At 34.9% G+C, this 12,638-nt stretch overlaps 1 protein-coding gene across 7 annotated transcripts in view; it reads left to right on the forward strand.

The window, feature by feature from the left end:
• The first annotated feature begins 507 nt into the window (after positions 1-507).
• The window catches only part of ORG4 (OBP3-responsive protein 4 (ORG4)), a 28,084-nt gene continuing 15,953 nt past the window's right edge, over positions 508-12,638 (forward strand). For 2 of the 7 annotated variants that reach the window (XM_089814638.1, XM_089814642.1), the window contains exons 1-4: positions 747-813; positions 1,169-1,297; positions 2,346-2,407; positions 2,748-2,984. In XM_089814638.1, the coding sequence (XP_089670764.1) occupies positions 2,871-2,984 (114 nt within the window). In that variant the 5' untranslated portion in view covers positions 747-813; positions 1,169-1,297; positions 2,346-2,407; positions 2,748-2,870. Of the gene's footprint in view, positions 814-1,168; positions 1,298-2,345; positions 2,408-2,747; positions 2,985-12,638 lie in introns of all 7 variants that reach the window. The other 5 variants (XM_089814637.1, XM_089814641.1, XM_089814636.1 and 2 more) reach the window with 4 other exon arrangements.

The raw sequence follows: 12,638 nt of genomic DNA on the forward strand, positions 1-12,638 counted from the left end.
TTACTAACAAACAATAGTATTTTTTGCAGTTATGTTATTTAATTGTAAGTGTTTACAAATTACTAACACATTAATACAATTAGCTAACATGATTGCTACTAGGCCTGGAATTCGATGGCCGCCCTTGCTTGCCATATGATTTTTTCATGACAACTAACTTTTTTTCATACCTTTCATTTTGCATTTTAAGGAAAAGGTTGATTGTAAACTTTTTGCTTTAAAATAATTTACTAGAATATTTTAAGTTTAAATATTTTATAAATTAGAGAAAAGATAAATATTAATTACTAATATATGCAAAATTCTTTATGAATAACTTATAATTATACATTAGTAATATATTCGAAAGTCTCAAATAAAAGAAACAAGTTTCATCATATTAAATTGTATAACAGATATTGATGATTTAATAATAAATTTACTTGTATGTTGACGCATTCTAAAAATTTAGCCTATCAATTCATAGGATTGTCATATATAGTTCAAAAGTTAAAAACTGTCAATACCGCCATACCATACTATTAGCTAACATGCTATTGTTTGTTTAGCAATTAATTTTTGGTCGGGACCATACACTCCAAGCTGTCGGGAATGAATGAACACCTCACAGGTTTACAGTCTTCATGTATTTGAGCTCTTCTACTTCGTCCAAAGATTTGTTCGGCCCACGTCTCTCCAGCTGTCCGATTTGCAACGCTTACCACGACTCTCCACTACCTAAGGAAGACTCAAGTTCCATGCCAAGCAGGTTTGAACCTTGTGCTTTCTACATTTTCCCCGTCTGTACTGCACTTTGCTTTCTCCGCGGATGGTGTAAGATATATTTTGGTTTCTGATCTTTGATAGTGTCGCTAGATTTTATGTTAAATAGATACATGTTAAGAGCTTCTTTTTCGTGGCAAAAATTGAGAATGTAGTTTTCCGAGGAAGCCCACAAAATGCTTTTTATCAAAATTTCTTTGTTGATGCTTCACAGTATTTCTGATATGTCCATTTATATTAAAGGTAAAGTTATCCACTGTTACTGTACATATCAGCGTTACTCATCCAAGGTATCCTGGTGTTAGGGTTTGTGATTTGTCCTGGGTTTGAACCAATAGTATTAAAAATTCTCCGAATTATCCCTCATAGTGGTCGTTCAGTTTATGTTTGCATTTTATTGTGGCAGGTGTAACTGGTCAAACAAAAAAATTCGAAGTTCTCATATTTTGGTGATATTTAGAAACAAATCCCACAGTGACTTGTCGTACATTAGGCAAGCTCAAACCTCGTGAAGGTCTTTAAAAGATAAGAAAGTGTAAGCCCTTCACCTATGTATACACTTTGAGGTTATGTAGCACTAAGATACTCGATCGAACTTTTTAGCGATCTTAGTATCGTTCTTCGACGGTGTGTATTTTAAAAGAGTTCGTGAGATATTTTGGTTTACTGTCAACAAATTGATGATAGAGCTTAAGAGTACAAATGGATTGGGATGATGATTTTAAAGAGGGCAATTCATGATTTCATTTGTAAACAAAAAAAAAAAACACATATATTTGCATTTATTGATTTAGTTTTGTAATTTATCCCCAAAATTTATATTAGTGTTGTTCATACCATAACAATTGTGAATTTAAACTTTCGATATTCAGTGAAACGTTATATGTTACCCACCAGTCTCGACCTTTGTTTCAACTACGTTAGTTTAATCAGTAAGCAGAGTCGCACAATGTTTGCTGTTTGATTGCTCGCCAGAGAAGATGGACAATGTGCTTTTGCCTTTGATTGTCACGAAGTTTTTGTAGAATACGTATAATGTATGCATACTACATAATGACGCACTAATATTGAATGATAGGAGATATGAATGGATGGTTGAATATGGAATTGATAATGCTTATTATATGTGTGATTAAAGGTTACATGAGCACTGTATTTACCTTACTGAGTATTAATTTTATGATTAAATTATTATATATTAGTTAGGACCATAGAAATCTATAGCTCATAACTTTTCATTTTTATTGGGCTTACGCAAACTACATTTAGGACCCTTTTACTTGTATGCTAGTTTTCCTTGTTTAATTTTCCGAGGATAATAAATTTCCTTATTCAGGATTTCTTTTATAAATCAAGAAAAGGCTCATATAATTGCATTGCATATTGACTTAGTTTTTTCATCTTTCCTCAAAATTTATAACATTGTTGTTCGTAACTTCATACCATAACAATTGTGATGTCAAACTGTTCCATGCGTATTGAAAATGTTACATGTTAGCTGCTAGACCTTTTTTTAATTTCAATTACACGAGTTAAGTCAGTAAGCATATTCACATTCTGTTTGCTGTTTGATTGCTTTGCAGTGAAGATGGACAATGGGCTTTAGCCTTTAATTGACATGGAGATTATGTAGAATGCACACACAGTAAGCATATTACATAATGATGCACTAATATTGAATGATAGAAGTTATGAATAGATAGATGATTGAATATGAAATAGTTAATGCCGATTACATGTGCGATTAAAGATTACATGGGTACAGTACTTACTGCGAATGATTTATTTATAATTAAATTATAATATATTAGTTAGCATCATAGAAATCTATAGCTCACAACTTTTGATTTTTTGTTGGGCTTATGCATGTGACATTTAGACACCTTTACTTGTATATCGATTTTCCTTTTAAGTTTTTTAATTATTCAAGAAATATGAGTTTCAAACGAGTTGTTAAATTTGTGATCTTTTTTCTGTATATGCAGGATTTAAAGCCAGCCTAAGTTACTAGTCACAAGATTTAAGTTTAGCTTCTCATGTAAACATTGCATCTATGCTCCTTTGTTGCTTCACTTCTGGGCTGCAGATGCCTTGGACTAAACAAGGACATGGATTCACCAGCAAAATGGGAAGACCTGTATAACATAAATTTGACTCCGAAAGAGATTTTTGTAAAACTCAGGAAACAGGTTGAAGGACATCAGCTTGGTCTGAATTTTGAGGTACTCTCATGTAACTCAACTTTGTTGGCATAATTATTAGCTCAACGTAGATTTAAAAAACTTTCAATGACACAAAATTGTTATCACAAAGCCTTTTTCTTCCACTGTATTTCTTCCACTGTATTTGAGATCCAATTCATTGCAAGCTGCTTTTTGTGCAAGGCCAGTGTTCATGCCTTTATCACACCGTAGTCATAGCATGAGGGAATGCTTGCTTAAGTTTAATTTGTAATGGGAAGTTTGCTCGGTCAGTTTTGCTTTCTTAGATAGGCATTCTAAACTAGACTTTGGATTCCACATGTTATATTATGCTATTTCAATTCAACTATATGCTTTTGTCCATATTTAATATTTTCTATACGCATATGATTTAGCCAGATAAATATTAAGTTTTCTCTGCTATTCAACTTACAGGATATATTCTCAATTAGCTGATTCTTATGATCATGTGAGTTAAGTGCATTTTATAGTTTTCTGGGTCATGCTTCTATCTTTACATCATCTCACCATATAGTGGTACAAGTACTTTCTACTCTTGTCTTTCTAGGGTCACAAGCTTGAATGACATAAATTGGATCAGTAGTAGGCATATGATTTAGGTATAATAAGCTAACTAAGCCACTATTCTCATTCAATAATTGGAAACATTTGTAAAACAATTAATTTCAATCCACAGTGAAATATGAAAGTTAGTGAGAGGTCTATAAAAGGAACTGATGATTTTAAGGTGATCTGAATGTGTTGCACTTAGTTGCAAACTTGATTGAAGCAATTCCTTAAGAAAACCAAGAAAAAACGAGTAATCACACAACTGGCAGCTGCAGCAAGGGGGCAAATGTTCAGGTGTCATGTCAGTTGTGGAATCTCCATGGTTTTGTCATATTCGATAAGGAGAAATGGATAATCATGGTGATAACTACAAACAGAGTATTCCTGGCTTTTGTGTTTAATTGTTCAAGCCCAAACTTGATGTAGATTTTTACCTACACCCTTAGGGGGCCCAGGTCATTGTAAATCATCTTTCTGACTCAATTCTTCTTTGTTAAGTATAAGTAGTCGAATGCAGAGGAGGAATGTCTGAACTTTTAGAACATTGCAAGTGTTTGGATAGTATCTGAATCATAAAGGTGATTGTGTCTTTGAAGATTTAAAGAAGGCAGTAAGCTTATAAAATGAAGAAGAAATAATGGCAAGAGAGGGTAAGGCCTTATGGAGTTTCATATGCACAGAATTATCCATGTTCAATCTGGCATGAAAATAAACTTATTTGTAGAGGATATACCTAATGTTTTCTTATTTCAAATGTTTTTTTAAGCAATTAATGGGAGAACATGAAATGAGTTGTTAATTGGAAAGATAAAGATTTGTGTTGGTGATTAATCATTTGTACTAAATTATGAATCATGAAATTAGGTAGAGATTCTCAATAAAGTGCATACAATGGTTAATCATATTCAATTTCTAAATCCTGATCTTATTCTCACTCTTTAGGTATTTGAATGTCAAAATCCCAGCCAACAAATTTAGCTAATCTAGGAATTTGGAGTTACCATTTAGTTGGAGACACTCTTCATTAATTTGAATATGATAGCATTCCCTTGGATTTACCTTTGCGAAGTTCTATCTATTTTTTTCAACTGTCTTCCATCCCTTCCATGCTGTAATTGGGCAGTAAAATTAGTCTAAAATAGTATCTCCAATCAGTATGATGCATCGGCTTCAGATTTATATTGTATGGTGGTTTTTTCGTTGATTTTTTTCTTGTTCACATTGATCCTTCTGTTTGCTGGAGGGTACTGTTGATGTGTGTTTTATGAACGCACTAACAACAAAATAAAATACCAAGGTATCTTATCCTTTCTTGAGCAAAATCTTGTGTATGCTAAGATTGCATAAGATCAATACAGGTGACTCCAAGGTTCCTTACTATCAAGTCTTGACTTGTGGATAAGCTCAATGGTTGATGTGATATGCTAGTATCACAAAGGGACTTACGTTTGAATCTGTTAGAATAATAAGGTGTTTTCTTATTAACTCTATTTTACTTAAGCTAAACTTTAAGCATATAATAATTAATTCTTTTATTAATTATTATCATGCAACCTAGGTTTTACCTTTTAGGGTTTTGATCTCCTTTATAAGCATAGATCTCTCTTTGTAATCTCTTTGTAATCTAATTCATTCAATACAATAGCAATTTCTCTTTTTGCTCATCAAGAATGTTTCCTCTTCTCTGGATTTGTGAATTCCATCCTCAATCGCTGTTCTCCTCTCTTTTTGTAACAGGTGTTTGCATGCAATGATTCTTGGGAGTTGTGGGGTTAATCTTTCATCAACTTCAACATGGTATCAGAGCTTCAAATTTTCATGCCCCTGTTCTATTTATGAGAGTTTTTGAGTTGGTTTTCAAATTTGGTTTTGGAGAGAACTTTTTTATTGGATTTGGGGGGACCTTTGTTTTTGGTTACTTTGAGTTTGAGTCCAAACAAACATCATCATTGAGCTCATAGCACCCAAAATCCCCCATTTCCATATAAAATGTCTAGTTTGGACGCTGTTGAAATCAAAGGCAAAACTTTTTTACCCCAATGCCGTACGACCTTGGGCATATCACAAAATAGGAGCATGCTTTTTTCTCTAAGTGTTAGGTGCTCATATTGAAAGGTGGAGGTGTTATTTTTTGCTTTTGGTGCTGGGGCCAAATGTTTTGGAGAATGTGCGTTATTTGGGGAGGGGGCGCATGTGAGTAAGGTACCACTAACAACGTGACCCCAACCTGTGTTAGCTCTTTGACCCGTAGCTCCCCTGCACTATTTTTCGTGCTCCCGCACTTGACTTTTGTCAGATCGCCCCTCTACCGTTTTTCTTGGGGTCTATGTGCTCATGTTTAGTTAGCGCATTTTTTCTGCTCACGCTTGCCCTTTAGAGACCACATGGCGGCCTTGAGGCCCACAATATCTTAGTCTCGAAACCTTTGACTTTGGGCTGCACACCATATGTAGGCAGGCCCCTTGGGCTTTGGACCCTCTGCTAGCGATTTGACTATTACCAGTCATGTGTTTCAATGCATTGTCCCATTGGCAGTTTTGCCTAGGATTAGTGGTTTTTCCTGGGATTGGCGGTTCTTGAGCTATTTTGGCATTTTCCATGCATTTGTTGTGGGCCCCTCTATGTGTTCTCCTTTGCGCCTTTTTTTAGAGGTCTCATGTGCTCCATGTTATGGACTCTCACACAAACCCCACCTAACTGTGCCACGTAAGCAGTTTATGATGCAGGCGGATTTTTGGCACAGTAGTTTTTAGAGTTTTTGAAAGATCGTCTTTAAATATTTTGGGGATACTATTTTACAATCTCAATAGCTTTTACTAGCTCAGGTACGTTTTTTGACAGTTATGGTGGTTTTTTGGCATGTTTCTTGAATGGTTTTTCCGCCTCATACAGTGGTTTCCAATTTGCACATTTTTTCGGGCTTGATTTTTCCACATGCTTTATTTCACGGGCATCGGTAATTTTTCTGGCACCGCCTCTTGTTTCTCAACAAATTGGTTTTTTCGGGTCTTGCAATTTTTTTTTGGCAAGGGGATTTTTTCAAGGATTTTTTTGCCTCAATGGTCATTTGATTGTCAAATTTTGACTTGTCACTTGCTAACGTCAGATTGCATTAGTGACCCAACAAGCCCTTTTGGCTTTGTTTTGACTTACCTATATCTTGAACATATGATATCCGTTTTCTGCAAATGAGATACCGTTGGAAAGCTAGTTCTGACTCTGTCGTGATGGCAGAGGTATTTTTTAGCTTTGATGCTTTTTCAATAGCTTTTTTCTATTTCAAAGTCAGGAGTTCTATTTTGCACTTTGAGAGACATATCTTGAGCATCCGATTTCCAATTTAGGAAATCTTTATATCGTTGGAAAGGTATTACTCTTTCCAATGATGTTGGTTGTTTTTCCAGATTCTACTCTAGGCACATTCTATTTAGTTTTTTTGCATTTTTGCATTTTGGTGGATATCATGGTTGTTTGAGGTCTGGGGATAATTTTCGTTCATTTAGATGATTCATCATGGGTTGTACTATTTGTTGTATCAACCTTATGTCTCTTTTGGTCTTTGTAAACATCTATTGCATGCATTTTTGCAAACACACTGAGATAAAGTATCATACTCCTTTTGTATTTTTGTTTCAATTATATGCCTTGTTTTTATTTCTGATTCAAGTGGTGTCATATGAGGACACTCATACATATTACTATATTCTTGGGATTCAGTATATCTTGTGCCTTATTGTACATGCACTATTCTAATTAAATTGCCATGGGGGGTTGATGTTTTGCCTTTATTTGTCATCTTCCTTTGTTAGTGAGTTTCCTTTCATGACATTAGCCTCACAACGTGTCTGAGATTGATCCCCTTAGTATGCACGTGTATTCTTTTGTGCATCTTGATTGTGGTTCCTTGACATGTAGTTCTATTGGCTCACTTTTCCAATTGTCTATCACCTCACCTTTCTCTGCATTAGGGGGGGTTCTTTTGTTGACTCCTATGCTTCCTTGGGTCGATAGAGTGAGCTATGTATTTGGTATTTGTTCATGTGTACTAGGCGGATGCATGGGGTGGGTACCTATGCATTTCGGTGAGATGGATCATCTACCATATAGACTCCTTTCTTTTCGTTCCTACTTTGGACATAGCCTTTCATCTTCAATTGATCAACTCTTTAGGCTTTGGTGTTTGCCTTTATGTGCCTCTTGATTCGAGTAGCCTACTGAATGCTATTGGACAGTGATTATCAATAGATTTGAGATAATAATCAAAATAAACAGAAAGGTAGTGATCAATTATAAAGTGTACCCCTTGCAAGCTTGCAAGGACAACAGTTTGGATGAAGGGCTGTGACACTCATCAATTGACTATATAGAGGGGGGGGAAGGGGGGATTATTCATTTGAGAGGAAAATAGTAATTTGGTATGCGATATGAAGGAAAATTAAGAGATTGACAATAACCAATCTGTAATTTAGTAATCAAGATTATTTATAATAATCAAGTGAACAATTATTTAAATCAGGAACTCTATATTATTATCAGCCATATGTACAATCTAGCAAGTTTTAAGATTATTCAAGGATTTATTGCATCTCATTTGAGAGGTTTATATTAGCAATTAGTAGAGCAAACTCCATTAGCAATCTTTTTTGAATTTATAGAAATGTCTCTGCAAATAGCAAGAGTTGCCAGCCTTTCGAGTTCACAAGGCTGAATTACAAGAAATCCTTAATGCATCTTATCAAGTACACCACTCTGAGATGTGCGGATTAGGAATCCTGCCATGCTTGTGGGCTAGGAGGCTGATTGGACCAGAAATCCTTTCTATGCTTTGGGGCTTGGCAGAGGAACATAGCTAGACTCCAAGGTCGATTGAGGGATGGAATCAACCAAAAACTCTTCCATGCTCTTGCAATAGAAGGATGACCATAGAAATATGTTTGACCATAGAAATATGCCTTGGACTAAATATTAATGATTTAGGTATATTTATTTAAATAAAAATGATGTTTATATTGATTTAGATGCTATCATGATTTCTTGATATTTAATGTTATACCTTTAACATCAATTTTTAGTAAGTAACATTGTTTCAGGCCCTAAACCAAGACTAGCCCTTAAAGTGCATTACAATTTCAAATGTCATATTTATAGTAGAGTTTACTTATAATGACTATCCACTTATGTATATATATGATTTCCATTTATGTTCCGTTGACGATGGAGGAGGAGATGGCATAGGTGAAGATTTCTACACTTTCAGCCATTTCATTTAGCCTTGAAACTTCCATGGTACATATGTTTTAATTGGGTGATTCTATATATTGCATTTCTTATCCAAAGTTGGAATTGTTTTAGGGTAAAAATCAGGAATATTCAAAAAGGGGACAGTAAAAGTAATAGGGATATTGACATGGGTGAGCAATAAACTCTAATTGGACAAATACATAAGGAAACATATTAGCTAGGAAAAAAATAAGATGAGAGTATAGGGATCTTCTTTTATAGCAATCATTAGACTTCTCATTGATTTGCTGATACATCTAGCTCATGACATTTACCCTAGTCCACTTCTTCTAGAATTATCCATCACCACAATGCTATTCATATAAAAAATACAAAAGTTAAGGTATTTCCTCTTGCTGTAACTCCTAATCTTAGGTGACAGATATCATCCCTTTAATTGAATTTTGTCTTGTTCTATTTGTGGATGTCTTCACAACAAAGTGTCATTCTAGGTGCAATTTTTTCTAGGCATGTTATAGACTTTATTTTTATTTTGTTAGAGGGTAATAGTGTGCAGTTCCAAGGTGGTAAGGACATAATACTTAACAATTACTGCATCACTTTGGGAAAGGGGGAAGTTCTGTTGTAATCTTCTGCTATATTTATTTGTCGAGGAGATCCATCTTGGCATATAAACAGCATGCATTTCCATCTCAGGGTATATTGTATTGCTGCACCATATTTATGACTACACCGTGATCTTCTGGATCTCTCTAATAGTATTCTATGTTGACTTCAAATATATAATAATAGTGCACTTAGACCTTTCAAGCTTCTCTTTCAAAACAACATTCTCTGTAATATCCTAAATTCAAGAAAGGAAATGGGGTTCAACATTAACTATCAACAACTTTTCTTGAGTATCTCCATTCCACTTTCATTCAGGAGTACAGATTGACCTTAGTTTGGATCTCTTTTCTAAAGAGATGTTTCCCTTTCTGGGTCAGATTAGTGGCAATCCATGTAATAATGCTATGGTGTAAAAAGTATTTCCACAACCAATAAACCCTAATTAACTATCTGCACATTCTAAAGTGGGACCCTGATGGCCGCTTATCCCATAATTGGGAAACCTGCATTTGACCTCTGTTTCAAGTATAGAATCAGGAGGACCTTTGAATCTATTTGGTAAGTATTCCATATGGTTTTAACTCTTTCAGGGGATTGTTTGAGCATAACTAGTCATTGTGAAGGGCATTCCAAGCTCATTGCTCACTATTTTACTTGTAGTAGAGGCCTTGAAGTCCATTTCAATGAAAATTGGAAATGAGAGGTTCAAAATGTATATGTGGCCTATCTTTAGTTTCTGGTGTCTTAGGTAATCTTCCTTAGAAAATGAATTTCGTTTTCCTTAAATTCATTTATCATAACATAGTATACCTTCTTCTATTCCATTGGTTTCTTTGTCAGGAAACTTATTACCCAAGCTAGAAGCCAGAGTGCAGGCAGATCTTATTGTGGTTAAAAGTATGCTTGATCAATTGTGCTTCCTAATTCATTACGCCCCTCAAACTAGAGAAACAGCAGATTGCCTTTTTACGACATCCCTTTTGATTAGAGAAGAGAAAAAGTAGTATCTGCGGTCTATGTCTTGTTTCATTCGTGTATGTTAATCTAATTGCTGTTAGATTGTACACGGCATCCCAAATTTGATGAGATAGTGACACATGTTGCCCTCTATTTTCAGAGTACTGTGCTCATTTGTTTTACTTGTCTCACTTAATAAGCTTGTCCACAAGTGAATAAATCCTAGAATGCACAGGGTGACACATGTTGAATCCTGGCTCTTATTTATCCCAAACATTAACATCATACCCTTAAGAGCAGTTGAGCATACTGTGCTGAATGGACTTTTAAGTGTTAGTATTCTAAACTAAGTCACTGTTCTAAATGAGAAGAAAATTCAATTTATTAAAACACTTGTTTGGTCATTTCCTCTTGCATATCAGAAAAAAATAAAGGACAAATGGTATAGGTGGGTAATAGAAGCAAAGGCATGTCCAAGGTGATCTAGACAGAACAGATGTGAAATTCAGTTAAGTGAATGTCTGAAATCGTTGTATAACCACTAATTGTGTAGATGGTGGTTTTATAATCATTAGGGTTCAAAACCACAACAGTGGTTTTATTCAAGTTTTCTCAGTTTCCTTCTTGAGCTCCTAGAGAAGTAGAAAAGATATAAGCACTCTTGTTATAAGTTTGGTTGCACTGGTTGAATAAGATCTGGATTGCAATGACCTGGGATGTCTTATGGACTTGAAGTGTTTTATAAAGATGTATTTTTTAGTTGCAGATCTTTCATTAGTGTTTAGTTGTCTTCTACATGTGAAGAATGTCTGTGAAATTCTAAAAAGGACAGTAAAACTTCATAGCTCAAAGAAAAAGTGGCAAGATGATGAAGGGCTACACCACTTAACACTTGTAAACAACACAACAATAGAGAATAATACAAAATTTTGTAATGGAGAAATTTACTTGCTTTAATTTTGTAATGGAAAATTTACTTGCTTTCTATTGCTTCAATAAATGAAATACAATACCTGTAATATTACATGCTACAGCCACATTGGCTTTCTCATTACAAAAATCTGCAAGTTGGAGCCACAATTTTCCCTGGAACAGTGGTCTGTAAACCCTAATTTTCCTTCTTTATTCTGGGTAGTAACTGCCATAGAATTTTCTGGAAAGTGTCACTTTCCTCTTTGTGACCAACCACATTTCACTCCCCTTTCTGCCTTGGAATATGTTGAAGATGTGCCCAAAATGGGTCTTGGTGTCCACCAGAGCATTTCAATTTTTGAGTTTCCCTCCTAAAGTGCACAACTTTCGGAGTCCATAACTTTTGATTTGGAAACGCGATTGAGCCCATTGTTTTATGAATGGAAGATTGCAAAGTGATCTACACCACGCTTTTCCTAGATTATCATTTGATTAGACCTTCATCAAGGCCCCATTCGATCATTTTAAGGTCCAAAATTCAAGTTGAATATTTTTTAATAGGGTTTTCAGCCAATCTACACCATCCTTTTCCTAGATCATCATTTGATTAGACCTTCATTGAGATCCCATTCAATAATTTTAAGGTAAAGTTGAATATTTTTTATAGGATTTTCAAACCTTGAAATAGTAATATCTCCCAAACAAAAGAGGATTGAGATGATTCTTTCACCAACCATTTTGTTTTCCCATTCTACTCCCCTAGAGCATTTGTCAGTCTCATGCATGGACAATTACAAAATTACTAACAATAGTAACCTTGTCGTTAAAGCCCCTATTGAACAATAAGCAATATTTTTGGTACAAGATTGTTCTTACACCTTGTATGCTCCTACAATAGACATCATGATAATTTGAAAAGTGTTTCCATTGCATCTCAGGAGGGAGAGGTCAACCAAGTTGATTAATCTGCACCCTTAGGTAACCATGATGAGTCTTCGATTAGCCTTCCTCTATATATTGATAAGGTTGATATTGATAAGTTATAGGAATGGCTAAACAAGACAAATGGAGGAGTTCAACTAGCTAAATATTTGATAAAATTACTTCTATTTGCGGATGACCTCATCGCAATTGCTGAAACAGTGGATGGATTGCATGAACTCTAACAGGTGCTTGAAACCTTTTGCCACGAGGTTGGGATGCAAGTGAATACGAGCAAAACCAAAGTGATGATCTTCTCTTTGGAGAGAAACAAGAAGACCCAAAGCACTTTCCTTTTTGAAGGCAATCCGTTAGAGATAGTGAAATATTTGAGAATTGATTTTCACAAAAAACTCAATTGGGAAACATGTAGAGAAAAATGAATTCAGGGAAGCTGTAATGCTA

Source organism: Cupressus sempervirens, chromosome 2, assembly GCF_028749045.1.
Source record: "Cupressus sempervirens isolate cs-2001-9-10 chromosome 2, ASM2874904v1, whole genome shotgun sequence".
Lineage (NCBI taxonomy): Eukaryota > Viridiplantae > Streptophyta > Pinopsida > Cupressales > Cupressaceae > Cupressus > Cupressus sempervirens.